At 28.7% G+C, this 18,766-nt stretch overlaps 2 protein-coding genes across 2 annotated transcripts in view; one reads left to right on the top strand and one right to left on the bottom strand.

Annotated features, from left to right (window-relative positions):
• Nucleotides 1-18,766, bottom strand: part of LOC109596062 (laminin subunit alpha-1-like) — a 178,550-nt gene that overhangs the window by 89,043 nt on the left and 70,741 nt on the right. Inside the window, exon 3 of the mRNA XM_049967010.1 lies at nucleotides 5,458-5,700. Within this exon, the coding sequence (XP_049822967.1) occupies nucleotides 5,458-5,700 (243 nt within the window). The remainder of the gene's footprint in view (nucleotides 1-5,457; nucleotides 5,701-18,766) is intronic.
• LOC109596060 (acylphosphatase-1-like) lies at nucleotides 5,081-5,424 on the top strand. Its single transcript, XM_020011514.2, has 2 exons — nucleotides 5,081-5,222; nucleotides 5,272-5,424. The coding sequence occupies exons 1-2, from the start codon at nucleotides 5,081-5,083 to the stop codon at nucleotides 5,421-5,423; spliced, it is 294 nt and encodes a 97-aa protein (XP_019867073.2). The 3' UTR covers nucleotide 5,424.

Below are 18,766 nucleotides of genomic sequence, written 5' to 3' on the forward strand. Positions count from 1 at the left end.
TCTGAAAACAATAAAATTTATTTTAATGAAATTTTTAATTTACCATATTATAACAGTACCCCTATTGATCAGGAAGACCAACGACATTAGACAACACGTTAAGAGGATGTTTTTAGGTTTACAGTATACACCAAGTATCTCGTGTAAAGAAATTACTTTCCAAATTAAAATCACGGATTGTATCGTTCTTTCAATCCGATGAGAGAAAAATTAATATCGATTGAAACGCATGTTTTACAACATTGAGGAAGAAAAAAAAAACTGGACGAGCAAATTTTATCCTACTTCAAAAAAGATCCTTTCCTGACTTTCAGCAAACTAAAAGGTCTACTTGAAGCACAACTTGGAAATAATGTTTTTTCGAGAACCGTAAGAGATAGATTACTACAAGGGAGTCTTCATGCGCCTCACTAAGAAACTAAATATCAAAGAAGAACAGACGAGCCACAGTTGAGTTTACCAAATAATTGGAAGCGAGCGATCTGGAGTGATTAAATCAAGTTTAATCTGGTTAGCAGTGATGGAATTTTATATGTAAAGCGACCTATTGATGAAAAGTTTAACCCAAAGTTTACCATACTCACTGTTAAACACGGCGACAGATAACCTATCTGTCCAGCAGCCCCATACCATTACCTAATGGTATGGGGCTGCTTTTCAGCATTTGGTATGGGTCATTTTATTTATAAAGAAATATTGAGGAACAGCATGGTACCCTATTCAGATAAAAATATGTCACTAAAACTTTATTTTCAACAAGATAATGACCCGAAGCACACTTCTAAATATTTGAAGCAGTGTCTTTTAAGGGAAAAAATTAGTGTTATGAACTTGCCATATCAATTTCCTGATCTAAACTCCATTGAAAATTTATGGGAGATATTGAACAACAAAATAAGACAAAAAGAGTAAAGTAATCAGCAAGATTTATTCACGGTTCTGTAAAAGTCCTGGCAAAATATGAATCCAAATATTATTGACCATCTGGAGTTGAATTCCATGAAAAAAAGTATTTGGAAGTTAATCACAATAATGGAAATTTTACAATATATTTGTCTAGAATTAATTAATATACTAATTACAAATTATTTGTAGTAATATAACTTTAAATAGGTAACTTTTTGCCAGCCCAAAACAAATAATCATCAGTAAAATTAAACTTTCTATTTTTTTTTAATGTTTAACTATATATAAATATATATTTTTTGAAGATAATAACCGGAACAAAAATTATTTGATTTTTAAAAAAGTAGCTTTACTTTCTAGCAATACTGCAATTTAGGATAATGAAAAAAATCTACTGTAGCTGATTATGTACTGTAAGATGAAAACACAACATAATGGATGGATAAGGAACCAAATGAGATCCATAAATATAGAAATAATTTCAACAGAAAAGAAAAAACACTAAAAATTATTAAAATTTGGACACCAGTGCTTAGAAACACAAAAATCGCAGATAAGAACTGCCACTGAACAGAACGAAATTTCTCAAACATCGGTCAGATGTCAAAGAATTAACAGATCAGTCTTCCTAAGAAGCTAATCATTCGTACTAGCGAAATTTCAGTAAATAACTCCAATCAATGTCGACGCAACAAATACTCAAATAAATACAGAGAAGAGACTTTACTGGAATAAATTCGCTACCAGGATGCTGAAAAACTTTTTGAAAAATTCCTGAGACATGTTAACGTTTGAATAGGTTCACCCTTTCAAGGAAAGGGAAACCACCCCCAAGTTTTTTTTAATTGAAATGGTAGCGAAAAGACAAATTCAACCAACTAATCGAATTTAATATTGATTGAAGGTTGAGGGTTACAGAACATAAAAACTTTATATAAAGTTTAATTACTTCCTCGAAGTAAAAGAGGTAATGGTGTTTCGAGAATTTTTCGAAAAATTATTCAGTTCCCTGATAACGAATTTATTCCTGTTAGTCTCTACCCTCTGTATATATTCCCATATGCTATGGAACTTATAATCTAGATAGATTTATTGTGTTTTTTGTGGAAATTTTGTTTGGCATCGAAAATTATATACAAAAAGCAAAAAAAGTGGATTAATTAATCGCGTGCATCGATTGCGAAGATAAGCCGCTTTTAGTGAGAGATGTGCAATATGTTCCCGAAAGTTAATTATCGAAATTCGCGGGCAACATAATTAATGACTTTGACATTGCGGGGACCCCATAAAGAATTTTTTCGAGACCGTGCGATCGAATCGAACGAGACGCCGAGCGTTTTATTTAAGAATAAAAAAAACCGTTCATTAATTTAGCGTTTTCAATGAAAGCAAAAAGCGGGAGAAACTGAACTCTTAATTGGATACCGACATATATAGATAATCAATTACTTGAAAATGCCTAATGGTGCACCACCTATAACCATAAATGTACCGGAGCTTATTAATAAAAGTTAATCAATCTTATGGATTTGTACGCTCTGCTCGTTTCTAATTATTGTTTTAATTATTGGTCGAAACGTGTCGACGACGCTTGTGAAATGTGAAATCACCATCAACAAACAAGAACATGGTTAGTTACAAGTCATTCAAAAATTATTTGTATCGAAGGAAAATTCCTTTTAATCCTGTAGAGTTCTCTAATAACAAGTTGCTGTTTGCTATGTCAAAATTTGACATCAAATCTACAATTATATGAAAATTTAGGGCTCAAAAGAAAACATAGTTATATTAATTTTAAGTTATATTAATTTTAAAAATAAAAACCTACAAGAAAGTCCAATGTTGATTTGATCAGGATCACATTCATTGGACCACAGAACAGTGGTGAAGATTAATTGAATTTATAAAAAATGATGCTTTTTCTTATGTTAAACATCCTACAGGGACAATACTACACAACAAGTTTGTTATACCCACAGTGAAACATGGTGGAGGTTCAATTATGCAATGAGAATGCTTCAGTTCTTCTGAAGTATGGCCACTTAGACTGATTTATGTACAGGAATATATTAAACAACAATTTGCTTCTATATATTGGAGAAATGATTCTCTTAATAAATGTGTTTCAACAAGAAAACAAAATTCCAAATCCAAAATTGTGACGGATTAGTTAAAAGATAAAAGCATTTTGCCCGTGTCAATATCCAGAAAACAACTCTACAGAGAACATGGAGGAATCACGTTTATAGAGGAAATCATAAAGTCTATTCCATGGAGACAAAATTGTAAAACAAACAGGAAATTATTGACAGTTTTAATGTTCAGTTAAATAACACAAATTTAATCATTAAAAATCCTTTTTAAAATTAATGTTGCTTTATTTATATCCAGTACAATTCAGAAAAATTGATGGAACATTTTATAGAATGAGACTGTAATAGTTTTTATAAACTACATAAAACAACAAATGTAAATTAGTATAATTTTAACAGTTCACATTAATTTTAACAGATCTGATTCACTGAACCACACAACAGAGATGAAGAGTAGTTTTTAGTATAAATTTAATTTATAAAAAATGATTGTTTTTCTTATGTTAAACATCCTATTTGTCCCTGTAGTCCAATTTTGATTTGCCCAGGGTTACATTCACTTGACCACAGAACAGTGGTGAAGATTAATTTAATTTATAAAAAATGATGCTTTTTCTTATGTTAAACATCCTACAGGGACAATACTACACAACAAGTTTGTTATACCCACAGTGAAACAACATGGTGGAGGTTCAATTATGCTATGAGGATGCTTCAATTCTTCTGAAGTAGGGCCACTTAGACTGATTTATATATAGGAATATATTAAACAACAATCAGCTTCTTTATATTGGAGAAATGATACTTTTAATAAATGTGTTTCAAGAAGAAAACAATTCCAAAAACAAATCCAAAATTGTGACGGATTAGTTAAAAGACAAAAGCATCTTGCCCGTACCAATATCCAGAAAACAATCCTATAGAGAACATGGAGGAATCACGTTTATAGAGGAAATCATAAAGTCTATCCCATGGAGACAAAATTGTAAAACAAACAGGATATTATTGACAGTATTAACGTTCAATAAAATAACACAAATTTAATCATTAAATATCCTTTTCAAAATTAATGTTGCTATATTTATATCCAGTACAATTCAGAAAAATTGATGAAACATTTTATAGAAAGATGCTGTAGTAGTTTTTGTAGTAACATAAAACAACAAATGTAGATTAGTATAATTTTAGTACTTTACATTAATTTTAACAGATCTCATTCATTGGACAACATAACAGAGGTGAAGAGTAGTTTTTAGTATAGATTTAATTTTTAAAAAATGATGTTTTTCTTATGTTAAACATCCTATAGGGACAAAACTACACAAGTTTGTTATACCCACAGTGAAACATGGCGGAGGTTCAATTATGCTGTAAGGATACTTCATATTTTCTGAAGTATGGCCACTTGGACTGATTTATGTACAGGAATATAGTCAACAAGAATTTGCTTCTATATATTGGACAAATGACACTCTTAATAAATGTGTTTCAACAAGAAAACAATTTCAAATATATATCCAAAATTGTGATGGATTAGTTAAAAGATAAAAGCATGGTTTTGCCAGTACCAATATATAGAAAACAACCCTATAAAGAACATGGAGAATCATGTTCATAGTGGAATTCTTCTTGGAAAATGGTCAAATTTATGCCATGGAACAAAAATTATAAAACAAACAGGATATTATTGACAGTGTTAATGTTCAATTAAATAATACAGATTTTATAAATTGCTATACCATATTTGTGTCCAGTAAAATTCAGAAAAAATGATGAAACATTTTACATAAGACAACAAATAATTTTAACAGTTCACATTAAATAAAAAAACTATTTAGCATTTTAGTTGTTATAATAATGACTATTATTGTATGGTTTAGTGGAGTTGTGTAGCTTTATCCACCTTAAAATGTGTTTATTTCATTTACAATTCTATATAATATAGCCACACTAATGTACACGTTAATTTGCTTTTGATTTGAGTGAGCCGTTATGAGCTTATCGATTAATTTACATTCAAGCTACCATGGTTACTAAAACCACCAAACAAATTTGTCTTGTGTTGAATGTAACGTTTGAAAATGTCTTTGAAACTTGTATCATGGGAATTTGAGATATTTGGAAAAGTGCAAGGGGTGTTTTTTAGAAAATGTACTCAAAAACAAGCCAAATTACTTGGAATTACAGGGTGGATCAAGAACACTTCCAGGGGAACAGTTAAAGGTAACTAACTGAGGAATTAATTTCAATATTTAATAACGTATATTTTCAGGAGTCATTGAAGGCCCAACCAAAAAAATTGAAGAAATCCAAACATGGCTACAAACTCAAGGGAGCCCAAAGTCCAATATTGTGAAAGCTCTATTTCATAACAAGCAAGAAATTTGTAACAGAAACTTTGACACTTTTGCAATAAAATATTAAATGGAAATTAATCTGTTAATTTAATGATAGTTACCTCTCCATTTTCGATGGGAGTTAGCCGGGAATAGAACGAGGTGCAAATGACCTCGGTGTCAGTGAAATAGTGCGGCTTCCCCTTGGTGGCTGGCACGCCAAACCTCTCCAGGCACTCCTTGTCGTTCCTCGCGTAGTATTGCCACGGCCGGAACGCCATTCCATCCAGGGACCGTTCCAGAATCCAAGTTCCGGGTCGCGGTGAATTCGCCGACTTAATTATTATGTAGGCTATCTGATAAATCTGAAACAATATAATTTTATGAAGGGGGGACAATTAATAATTTATACGTAGATTCTATTGGAATAAGTATCAGTTTCCTTTTGGGGAATCGAAAAATTGAATTTTTCAGCAATTTTCCGTGATAAACTGCATGTGAAATCGGGAAAAAAATCCGGTAATTCACTGCAATTCAGATATGGCCGAGGGCAAGTGAGATATTATGCAAGAAGCGCTCCGCCAGAAGAGACAGTATTAACCGGTCTTGGGAGAGAAAGAAGAAGAATAAACAGAACCGGAATCCAAGAAATGAGCAAGAACAACACATTTTTTTAAAAGAAAATACAATTTTTTGATAATTACATTTTATAATAACTGAAAAAGACATAATATTTATACTAGAATTAATTAATGAAGTTATAGTCGTTTCTTAATTCTACATCTATAAATGCTACAACTATAATCAATTAATTTAATTGTTCAACAATATTAGCAAAGTGAAGGAGGAAAATTTTATAAATAATTGAGTGTAAAACAATTTTCTTCTGTTTAAAGATAGTTTTTGAAAATATATATTTTTATTATTTGAGTCCGCCTCTGTAAAGATTGAACCGTACCGAAGGAGGACTTTGTCGGCGATCCCGCTGAAAAGATCGCGAACAATTTGCATCTTTCATGCCGGAATATCCCATTTCGGGGCCGTGAAAAATTTTAAGCTCCGAAATGATTCCGGCCGATCGTCACATGCATACAAAGTTCCCGACTGAGGGTGCTAGACGATAGTTTTATTCCGATCCTGATCATGTGTTGACAAATTGGTCTGGTGCAAAAGAGACGTGAATTTTTAGTTGCAGGAAAAGTAATTAACGTTGCACGATCGCATGAATCGAAACATAAATTGGTTTTGGTCTGGAAATCAACATTTTTAAATGATCTATCTGTTCCGTTCGATTCCCGCCGAGATAAAATAGGAACGTCGACCGACCCAGTTAGGTCGAACATGTACGAGTAGTTCTTATTAGAGCAGGCATTCGTTTTATAATGTATCCAATTTGTAGCCACTGTTTATGACAGGTATAAAATGGTTTTTCTGCGACCATAAACTACATATAATACCGGTTGTTTTTTAACATTTCTGCAGCTACACGACGACCGACTCTCCTACTCCGTACGTTACCGACTCCGGTCCGTTTTACCAGGGTAAAATTGATTTATGCACTCGCATTATTCGTATCTAATCCAACAACATACGTACGTACGTATCGGCGTTATCTTTGATCAGCTATTGAACTGTCTGTTCACCTACACGTACGTACTTCACTCCGGGGTATTCATCTGATAAGTGTTTACACACGCAACACTCGCAGGACCACCTTTCAGCGTAAAACTGCATTTCCATGTCTCTCTTAAATCCAACACTGCAATTTTACTAACTAACGTTAAAAGTCATAAATTTACAAACATAAATGTCGACCACTTATCAACACCATTAGCTGTTGAATTCGGACGTCATGCTGATGTGGTTAGGTTTGGGTAACGTGAAACCAAGACACACAATGCGTTTTGACCACTTTTAGGACACGCGGCTCTTGCAATGGACATGTTAATCAACTGGGCGCGTACGATTTAATTACGTTACGAACAAAAATCGAAATTTATGTGATTACTATGGAAAACGTTTAACTGTTCGACTAACGCGTTTTAATATTTATGAGAATGTCTAATGTATTTGAAAGATGTACAAATTATTACAAAAATACAGTTTCAGTATTATAATAAGGTGTTTCAAAGATATTCAAGAATTTCTTTGATAAACCCATTTTCGTAAATCTTTTTTTTCTCACGGATTAAAAGATATTTAAAGTTTTACAAATTTTCTTTTATTAATTATAAATAAATATGGAGATAAAATGAAAGTGAATATATTCTAAATTTTAAATTTTTTTCTAAAATTTTTAAAATCCTTTCTTCCAAAAATTATAAATAAATATAAAAAATTAAATGAAAAGTGGATGTATTCAAAATTCTAAAATGATTCTTGTTTTCTTTTCATGTAAAATTGAGTATTTGGTGTACTTTATCTCAAAAGAGCTTATTTTTTTAAAATATTTCATACATTTTCATATTATAATTATAATTCATAAAATATGCAAACTTTCTTGCAATAATTATAAAAAATTAAATAAAAAGTAGATATATTCAAAACTCTAAAATGAATTTTGTAAGCGCAAAAGCTTCGATTTTTATAAAGATGTATTATTTTTTTAAATATTCCATATATTTTAAAATAATAAATTTTAAATTATAAGTATAATTTTTAAAGTATGCAAACTTACTTCCAATAATTATAAATAAATATAAAAATAAAATAAAAAGTGTATATATTCAAAATTCTAAAATGTTTTGTTATTTTGTTAAAATTTAGTATTTGGTGTACTCTATAGTAAAAGCTTCGATTTTTATAAAAATATGTTTTTTTTTTAATATTTCATATATTTTGAAATAGCAAAATTTAAATTATAAATATCATTTAAAAAATATGCAGACTTACTTCCAATAATTGAAAGTGGATATATTCAAAATTCTAAAATGAATCTTGTTTTGTTATTTTGTTAAAATTTAGAATTTAGTGTACTTTATAGTAAAAGCTTCAATTTTTATAAAGATGTGTTACTTTTTTAAATATATCATATATTTTGAAATAGCAAAATTTAAATTATAAATATAATTTATAAAATGTGCAAACTTTCAATAATTCTAAATGATATATATTCATGAAATGAAAAGTAGATATATTCAAAATTCTCAAATGATTCTTGTTTTTTTTTTATGTTAAAATTTGGTACTTGGTGTACTTTATCGAAAAAGCTTAATTTTTATAAAAATGTGTTTTTTTTTTTCAAATATATCATATTTTGAAATAACAAAATTTAAATTATAAATATATTTTAAAAAAATATGCAAACTTAATTCCAATAATTAAAAGTGGATTCTTGTTTCGTTATTTTGTTAAAATTTATTATTTGGTATACTTTATCGTAAAAGGTTCACTTTTTATAAATATGTGTTATTTTTTTAAACATAATTTATAAAATGTGCAAACGTACTTGCAATAATTATAAATAAATATAAAAAATGATATGAAGTGGATATATTCAAAATTCTAAAATCATTAAAATTTAGTATTTGGCCTACTTTATCGTAAAAGATTCGATTTTTGTAAAATTATTATTTTTTTAATATTTCATATATTTTGAAATGATAAATTTTAAATTATAGCATGATTTATAAAATAAATAAACTTTATTGTAAAATGAAAAACAATCTAATGTTATGTACTATCGATTATTAATCTTAGAGGTAAAATTTAAAAATATGTTTTTTTTTTTTAATTTTATACTGAATTAACTTTAATTACCCTTAAAAAGGATTGAACGATTTACTTTTTGGTTTTCATTTGAAAGTGTTCATTTATTTATATTCTAGAGGCAGTTTGATGGATTGTGCATTTTAAAATCGGGCACGGTTCTGCGGCCCGATTACCGATTAATCACGGCAAATTATTAATTTAGTGGCTTATTGGACATCTGGGGGGCCCTGCGCGGCATTAAAAAATCCGCGCGGCCGATTTTCGAAGGCAATAAATGTTCCTGTCGGAGTCAATTACTGTAGGATATTTCGGTTGTGTGTCGGTGCAACCGAAAGGAGGCCCCGTTGATCCGTATCGGCCTGTCCTCTTATCGCTTTTATCGTGGCCACTTAACTGCAGGAAGTTGTTTCGAAAAAATCCCCTACGTGTATGATTTATGGTCGGGACGGACACATTTAAATGCTCCTTTTAAATTATTTATTTTACGTTTCGTACGGCCGGAGAGTTTCTAAATGGGCTCGCGGGAAAACTCAGCTCTCGGTAGCTTAAAATATGATTGATTGATTTATTTTTCTGGTAATAGTTTCAGATTGGAGATCGTTTCATTTTACGGTTGTGTTTATGTCCATCAAAGCTGTACATGATTTATTGTTTAAGCGTATGTACACGCATCGTACAGAAATTACTTGTCGAATTTTAATGAAATTTCTTATGGTTATTGTCGTGGAAAATGAAAATATTTCAATAAAATAATCAAAAAATCTATGTAAAAAAATTAAACTGATCAATCGATTATAGGGTTTCAAAAGTATGTAAAAAACTTTACATAAACGTACGTAATTTAAAAATACCGAGTAATAAAGTTAAAAAAAATAAGAAAAATTAAAATAAATATTAAAACTGAAATATTTCTAAAATTATTATTAATATTTCTATTTGATAGGCTCTATTTTCTTTAGGAAAAATTTTAGAAAAAAAAATATTTAGTTTTTGTTCATTATAGAATAAAAATTTTTCTAATATTTTTTAACAGATATTGCCTAAATCCAACAATACTAATTTTGAACTATGAGATAGTTAATAATAATATAATCTATAAGAAGTTTCTAGGATATTTGGTCAAAATTTGGGACCAATAATGAAGGATCAAAAGTTACATGTACACAAAAAAACAATTTTTGAAATTTGGATTTGAGGGACTGCATTTTCTCAGGAGACAGGAGTTTCTTCATTAAACACCTTGCACATATATTTTTAAAACAAAATATGATATGCTGCAGCGTTTTCTCGTAACAAAAATAATTTTAGTAATTTTTATTAACTTCTGAGTAAATTCATTAACCTACATACATACAAAATTTTAAATACGGTGGAGGAACTGAAGTTATTAATAATTTTAAAATATTTCAACCAGTTCTATTCAAACTTTGTAAATTCTCTCAGTAGACTAAATATATATACAAATGTTCTTCCATTATTTATAAATAACATATATATGTAATATTAAATATAAAGTGGATAGATCTAGAATTTTAAAATGATTCTTATTTTGTAAAATTTAATATTTTTTGTATTTTTACAAAAAACGATATTTATAAAATTGTGTTAGTTTTTATTTAATATTTCATAAATTTTAAACTATAAATATAATTTATATAATATACAAATTTACTTCCATTATTTCTAAATATAGATAAAAAATTAAATTAATTAATTTTTGATTAACACTGCTCTTTTTGAAATATTTCAGTTTTAATATTAGTTTTAAAATTTAAGACATACGTTCACGTAAAGATGTTTTTGTGTATTTTATCAAAAAATTAGAAATTTATAAAATTGTATTAATTTTAAAACATTTCAATCAGTTTTATTCAAACTTGGTAAATTATTTTAGTAGACCAAGGTACACATTTTGAAATAATTGGAAAAGGCTAGTTTTCATCCTAATTGGTTCAGTTAAGACCCACTTTACTTTTTTAAGACAATTAAAAACTAAAAACTAAAATTTTATATATAACTCCAATTCACCAAACATTTTTCTCTGGAAAGATGGTAGATTTTCTCATTCAAAAATTTATTGTATTAATGGGCTAAAATAAGGTAGAATTGGTTAAAAACATTATAATAAGTTAGAATTAGATTATAATAGGTTAGAATGGATAAGAATAGGTTAAAATAGGTTATAATATGTTAAAATAGGTTATAATAGGTTAGAATAAGTTAGAATAGGTTAGAATAGGTTAGAAGAAGTTATAATAGGGTAGAACACGTAATAGGTTACATTTTCTTCATTTTTAGAATTTTGGAAATATATATTTAAAAATTTATTGTGTTAATGGGTTAAAATAAGTTAGAATATGTTAAAATATGTTATAACAGATAAAAAAGTATAAGTTAAACAACAATTAAATGAAGTAATTTCTCCGTAATTTACAAGATATGTTACAAACAAGCGTATAGTGTATTGAAATATATTTTTTATACTGTCTGGACAAAATTTTAATTAAATCTTTTTATGAAATATTAAATATTTAATTTTAAATTTCTCTGACCATCACTGCATAGTATATATAGAAATTCCTTTTATTAAATCTCACAAGGACCTTCACATCTTTTACTTTACTTTCTAAAAGGGAATCTTCAAAAGAGCACGTTATCAGTTTATCAATTTCCATATGACCATATTTTTAGGCCAAATCCTTAACCCGCGGAACAAATAAAAAACGATAAGATTTGCTCAGAAATAGGATGAGAATTTTAAAAATAGTTATAAAATAATACCATTATTTTGCTTTAAAAATACACTCAAACTTCACTTGCCGATCGAGTTATCAAGACTTCGATTTATTATATAAAATACATATTAGAAATTAATTAATGTGTATTTATTTATGTATGATGATTATGAACTTTTCTCACACTAAGCCTAGTAGTGAAATATAAACATTACTATTGTAGGGGTAGTTTTTAATTGGAAAAACCCTTAGAAAAAGGTAATTCCATTCAGAATTTAGAATGTTGTGATCATGAAAACAGCATAAAATAAATTCGTAGGAGTTTCCCACATTATTCTAATCAGTTGATAATTGGTCTTAGAATTGTTGCCGACATGAAATGCCATTCGGGCATAATACAGGTATCATAAGAAAGGAAAAACCATGAGGAGTTTACCTGAGGCAGGAAAAATTCGACTTATCGAAGGTTGTGCCTAATATTTAGTTCATTATCAAGATATTCGAGTAATCGAAGTTCCAGTTATCAAGTAATAATTACACATAATTTCACCCTGGTCGCCATTGCTAATCAATTCGCTTCGAGTTCGACTTTGGAAGAAATAAATAATTGTGCACAAAAAATGTCTCCAAATTTTATTAACAAATAGATATTAAAAATAGGTTATTTTTTTGAAAATTTTACCACCCTGTATTTTTAAAAGTAATGCATTTAGGACATACGGTCATATAGAGTTTTTCTCTTAAAATGAGCCCCAAACTTTTAAAGGAACTACTGCTTATATTAGTAGTAGTGGATATTTTCATTGTTAAGTAATTCTTGAGTAAATATTCAGAATCAACGGCACATACTTTTAGAATTTACGTTCGCAGAATACAAAACAATATTTCCCTAAAAGAATAATACAAAATTAGCATTTCAGCGGAACAATTTCCCGTCCGTGTTCAGTAAGCCGATATCTCGTAGCAAAATGCATCTTTCGAGCTCTTAACCGTAACCGTAACAAGACATCAAGTTCGTTGCGAAACTAGTGCACTCAATATGATTTATAATGTGGCGGTTTTACGGAAATTTTACAGTTCCGCCACAACTCGGCCAACGACACTGAAAATTCTGAAAATCGTACGTAAATAAACTGCGAGACCGTCGTCGCACATTTCGTCGAATGTAAATCAGTCTAAACAAGTACCGACCGAACGTTTAGTACTACTTAAGTCAATTTAAGTGACGGCGAATCGTTAAATCAAGTTATCGATGTGCGTGGAAGAAAAACGTGCGGCGACATTCGCAGACCACCGAGACCATTATCATTATCGATTAATTTCGCACGAGCTGTCAAAGTCGTTAGCGTTGTGCACGATGATCAATTCCGATAGATAAACGCGGAGATGGGCTTGATCCCGGCAAAGCCACGCACATGCTGCAGGTCATATCGTCGCGATCTGTTCGCATGTTGGTGGCGCCTCAAATTAACATGGACGTTTGCTAAATGCATGCAGATTATTGTGCCCGAGAGCCACACTTTGGATGTCCGCTAAACGATCGGGTGCTCCACGAAAACGTCGTCTCCTCTTTCTCAATTTCATTCGACTTGTCACTATTATTTTTATTGTACACAATTAATTTAATGTTTTTAATAACAGCGGCAATTTGGTTCAATAAAACCTTCCCAACTTTCTACTGCGTAATTACAAGTAATTTATAGACGAATCGAAGGGTCAATTATGGTTATGGGACAATAAATTCGTATTAATTACAGTTCAAAACACAATTGTTTCGTGGAACGACAATATTACATACGTATGACAAAGTTAAATTATTCAGGTTCACTTACAACATTGAACGGATTTACAAATATTTGTTTTCTGGGTGGTTCGTATTAAATAAAACGTGTGTTTTTAGAAAGTGATTAAACAATAAACCGCATTGTTTCGTCACAACAAAGGACGAACGGACGAAGGCAATTTGCCTTACGTAGGTTCCGTTGCATATTCCCAGTCGAACATCATTTTGTTTTCCGTTTATTAATTCAAACGAGTTTTCCATTCATGTCGCCTTCATGTTCGATTATCCGTCGAGATTTATTAATATTTTACGTCATGAATATTGAATAACTGCATTTTTTGTCAATCTACGTACGGAGATCAAAACAAAAACTGCTTTCAGAAATTTCTTTTAATTATTAAACATGATGAAACTACATTTATGAATTCCAGAAGAAATTGGATCTTATTTTTATATTTTGTATATAATTTTACTAATATTTCACAAATATAAATTATACAAGAAGTTAGCTTTATTATTTCTAGTGATTTAATATTTTAAATAAAAAAGTTGCTTTTTAGTTTATTGAAAAGCTTTAAAATAATCTGTTTCCGAATTAAATATTTTTTAAATATTTCTTGCTTTGACATCAGTTACAGAGATTTCTTATGCTAAAAATTTATTACCGAATTTAGTTTTGAGTAATTACATCCCAAATTTTGACCAAACTAATAAAATTTAAATTGTTTAGAGGGTTTGAAAGTTGTTTCAGTTGTCTACATATCATATACTACATGTGCTCAATGGGATTGAGTCTTTGACTTCCAGGAGGTTATTGTAAGACTTTTGGCCTCTTGAAGATAGTATTGCACCACTTTGCCTACGTTGAGTCAGGCATCATCAAAATTAGTTTGAATGGAGTATAGGTAAATAATATTACAAACTTTAAAATTTAAAACAAATTTGTTGAATCGTCGTTTTTATGCTTAATTTTGACAGTTTATTGCTTCAAAATTTAGTGTTTCAAATTATAGTTTTCATAATAATAAAAAAATAATCACAAGCTTTTTATGTTCCATTTTTGAAATTGAATATTTTTGTTGAACGTCAGTTAAGTTAGTAAATTTTTTGGATTATTACAGTAAAACTGAAATAGAAGAATACTGAGTGATGAAAAAACGAAAGGAATTTAAAATCTCAGGAAATTTCTTAATTATTTTAGGGTTAATAAATTTTAAACATTTAAAGTTCTATAATGTTTTATTACTATAAAATATTTTGATAAATATATTTTATATAATTATTTCAAATATTTAAATTTTTACATTATTAAAATTCATTAAATGTATTATTTTCAGATTATTTAAATTATTACTGTTAATAAATCTTTTGAATTATTTAAATACTGGGCATTTCTTGTACTTTTTAATCTGCTAATTAAAATAAAAAAAGGTATTTAAATCACAGCAATTTTATTAATTATTCATATAGTTTATTATTATTATATAGTTTATAAACTTCAAAGATTTAAAGTTCTTTAATATTTTAAATTTTTTAAATATTTTATAATATTGATTTCTAAATATTTATAATTTTTAAAATGTTAATTTTTCTAGTTGTTTAAATTATTGGAGTATTATTTAAATTCTGGATGTTTCTTCTATTTATTAAAATTACAGTTATAACTGAAAATTTACTCCAAATAAAAAGGGAAATTAGATTTTAATATTTTTGTAAATTATTATAATGTTTATAATTTTAAATAATTTAAAATTCTTTATGTTTTTATCTTTAAAATATTTTATTATAGAAATTTTATTTAGTTTTTCAAAATATTTATAATTTTTAGAGTGTTAATTTTTATTATTTCAGTTGTCAATTATTATTATTTCAATTGGTAAATCTTTTGGATTTTGGTCTGGTATTGTTAAATATTATAGTCATAACTAATAATAAATATGAATAATTTAATTTTAAATAAAAAAATTATAACAATAAATAAAATAAATATGTAATTGGAATGGCAAGATCAACAGGGGTCAACCCTTCAGAACTGAACATTAAGAAACATGTAAAATTATCATGTGTTTATCACTCAACTAAATTCGTTCTGTTCAATCATACCAAGTTTGAATGAAGTATAGGTAAATAATAATATTACAAACTTTAATTAAAACAAATTTGTTGAATCGTCGCTTTTCAAATTATGCCTAATTTAGACATATTATGGCTTCAAAATTTAGTATTTTAAATTATAGTTTTCATATTAATAAACAAATATTGTTGTTCTATTTTAAAGTTTGAATCGTTGAATATTTTTGTAGAATGTTAGTGTTAAGTTGTTTATATATATTTTTTATATTATAATAAAACGAACAATATTGAGTGATGATGGAAAATCTCAGTAAATTTCTTAATTATTTTAGTGTTAATAAATTTGAAATATTTAAAGTTCTATATCTTATAACTTTAAAATATTTTACTGAATAGATTTTATTTAAATTTATTTAAATATTTACCATATAATTTTTAGATTGTTAAAATTCATTAAATATATTAATTTCTTATTATTTAAATTATTACAGTTAATAAATCTTTTGAAATATTTAAATACTGGACGGTCCTTATATTTTTTAATCTGCTAGTTAAAATTAAAGAAGATGAATATTTACTCCAAATAAAGGGATTCAAATATCAGAAATTTTTTTAAATTTTTAAAATATTTTATTATATTGTTTTTATTTAACTTTTCTAAATATTTATAATTTTTAGAATATTAATTTTTCTAGTTGTTTAAATTGTTTTAGTTTCGGATTATTTAAATACTGGATGTTTCTTTTTTAAAATTATATTTCTAAGTAAAAAATATGAAAATTTACTCCAAATAAAAAAAAGGAATTAAAATTTTAGCATTTTTAAAAAATATTTCAATTTAAAAAATTTAAAGGTTTTTAATATTTAAAATATTCTATAATATATAGTTTATTTAATTTTATTTCAATTTTCTATATATTTGACAGGTAGTTAAAAAATTATTCCCCAGTTTTTATCCTCCATTTTTAAATTTTAAAGCGTTGAATATTTTTGTCGAATGTTGCAATCATTCTATATTCAAAATGAAATAAGCTTTTAATTTTTGAAAATAATACAATTTCAGTTTGCTGATTATCCTAACAAATAAAACACATGTTTCATATTCATATTTAGAAATTAAAAAAATTGTTTCATATTGAATGGGATGATCCTTATATTTATAATATTTTTTTCAGTACTCAAGCTTATTAATTCAAGATTTCAGACCTTGTATTACGACCGAGAGTGTAATAAAAGTCATCCGTTTTGTTTGCAGAACGTTCCCATGTGCGAGCGGCCGGGCACCGCGGACGGAGATTAAAAATTTCATATCTGGCTTTTACGCCGACTAATTTTATTGCGGTTTAAATTCAGTTCGACGGAAATTATTGAGGATTCGTTTCGAAGATTGCGCGCCTCCAAAACCATATTATGACCGTCGGAACGGACGTGCTACATTAATTTTTTTGTCCGGCGTTCGAGCATTAAAATTCAGCGGCGATTGTCCTGAAAAACATGACATCGGAATCGGGCGACAATGTCAACGTTTATTGGAGTGGCAGTTTCATTTGTTTGGTGGCCGATTTCATTGGCCATAATAATCGGTCTTTGGCTGTGCGAAAGAGCAGTAAAGTAAGTAAGCCGGAGCCCGCTATGCCCATCCACGATGATGTTTTATTGTTTTAATGCCTCTCTCGGTCCTGTCGGTTGCCTCGCTGCCGTTTTCCCATCCATTGTTTGTTTCTTAATATGGAGTGCACGCGGATTTCTGCATATGTACTCTCAATATGCATCCCCGTACGTTTTTATCTCCACGCAGTGCTCTTATTAATTTTGCCATATGGCTTCTAATTGTTCGGCCCCGCATCGATCGCCAATTCGTTGGTATTCAAAGTAGAATTTTTCGGGTCGTGTTAACAGTTAATACGGGAACGGCGTCTAGGAGGAATCTCCTCGATCCTCGGAGCCGGCTCACGGATGACAAACCGCCGCCGCTAACGCTCTAATGGATTCCGGTCACGTTTCTCGCCAGGACTAAGAGCTAAAGTAGGAAGGATGATACATCAAGCCAACACATACTTGAACCTTGCCCGTCTCGTGTCAAATTTATCGAGGACTCTTGTTATTTACGCTGGATGGTGCAATAGCTGCCGTTTCTTCTCTCGTCAGTTCAATTTATTAACGAATGTAAAAACGGCGCAATAGATCAAATCTAGTCGCTTAGAACATGGCCAGATTCTTGCAGAAGATCGGGGATCACGAGGAGGGCAATTAATTATGGGCAGCTTCCGTTGATTATTAAGAGGTCGTACACGCCCGGAATCGGTAACCGGATAGCGCGTTTCCCGTTCGGTTTCTAGACCCTGTCTTCTGCAGATCCCGTTTCCATTACCCCACAGCTTCCAGCCCGAACGCTTGGGGTATTCTGTTTGTACGTTGGTAATTTGAAAACTGATCTTGATGCCACTTTATGTATGTACTCACACATATCGTACTGCTGCTATATTAGAAAATACGTCAGAAACATTTACTCCATTATAAATTATATTTTGACGGCGAGATATTATTTAGTCATGCAAATTTTGGTTTCTAAATATGTATTCCTTCCTTTTCGGGTGCTATAATTCGGTTATATTTAATTAGTCCTATTTTATAAGCTTTTAGAGACTTAATTATTGTTATTTTGTAAACCTTTACATTTTTAAAAATTAAGTTTTATAGGCACCTAACTTCTTATATTCTAGATTTTTTAGAATGTGTGAATCTGAAAAACTTTATTTATTATTGTTGTATATTTCAAATTATTAAGTTTTATAATTTCTATCTTTTTATATAAGGATAAATTTATTTATTTTCCATAAATTCATTAATTTTTTATTAATATTATTTAATTCGTTTATATTTAATTTAATGATTTATCAAAAATTTCTGTATTTTTCAAATATATTGAATTTTTTAATTATTTTATAGTTTATATATTTTAAATATTTAAAGTTCTTTTATGTTTTATGTTTGGACATTCAAGTTAAAATTAAAAAAATGAATCTTTACTCCAAATAAAAAGAAATGAATTTAAATCATCTTAAAATACATATTTTAAAGATTAAATTTATTTAATGATTTATGTCTATGTTTAAAGTTATTTAATGT

Source organism: Aethina tumida, chromosome 4 (genome assembly GCF_024364675.1).
Source record: "Aethina tumida isolate Nest 87 chromosome 4, icAetTumi1.1, whole genome shotgun sequence".
Classification (NCBI taxonomy): domain Eukaryota; kingdom Metazoa; phylum Arthropoda; class Insecta; order Coleoptera; family Nitidulidae; genus Aethina; species Aethina tumida.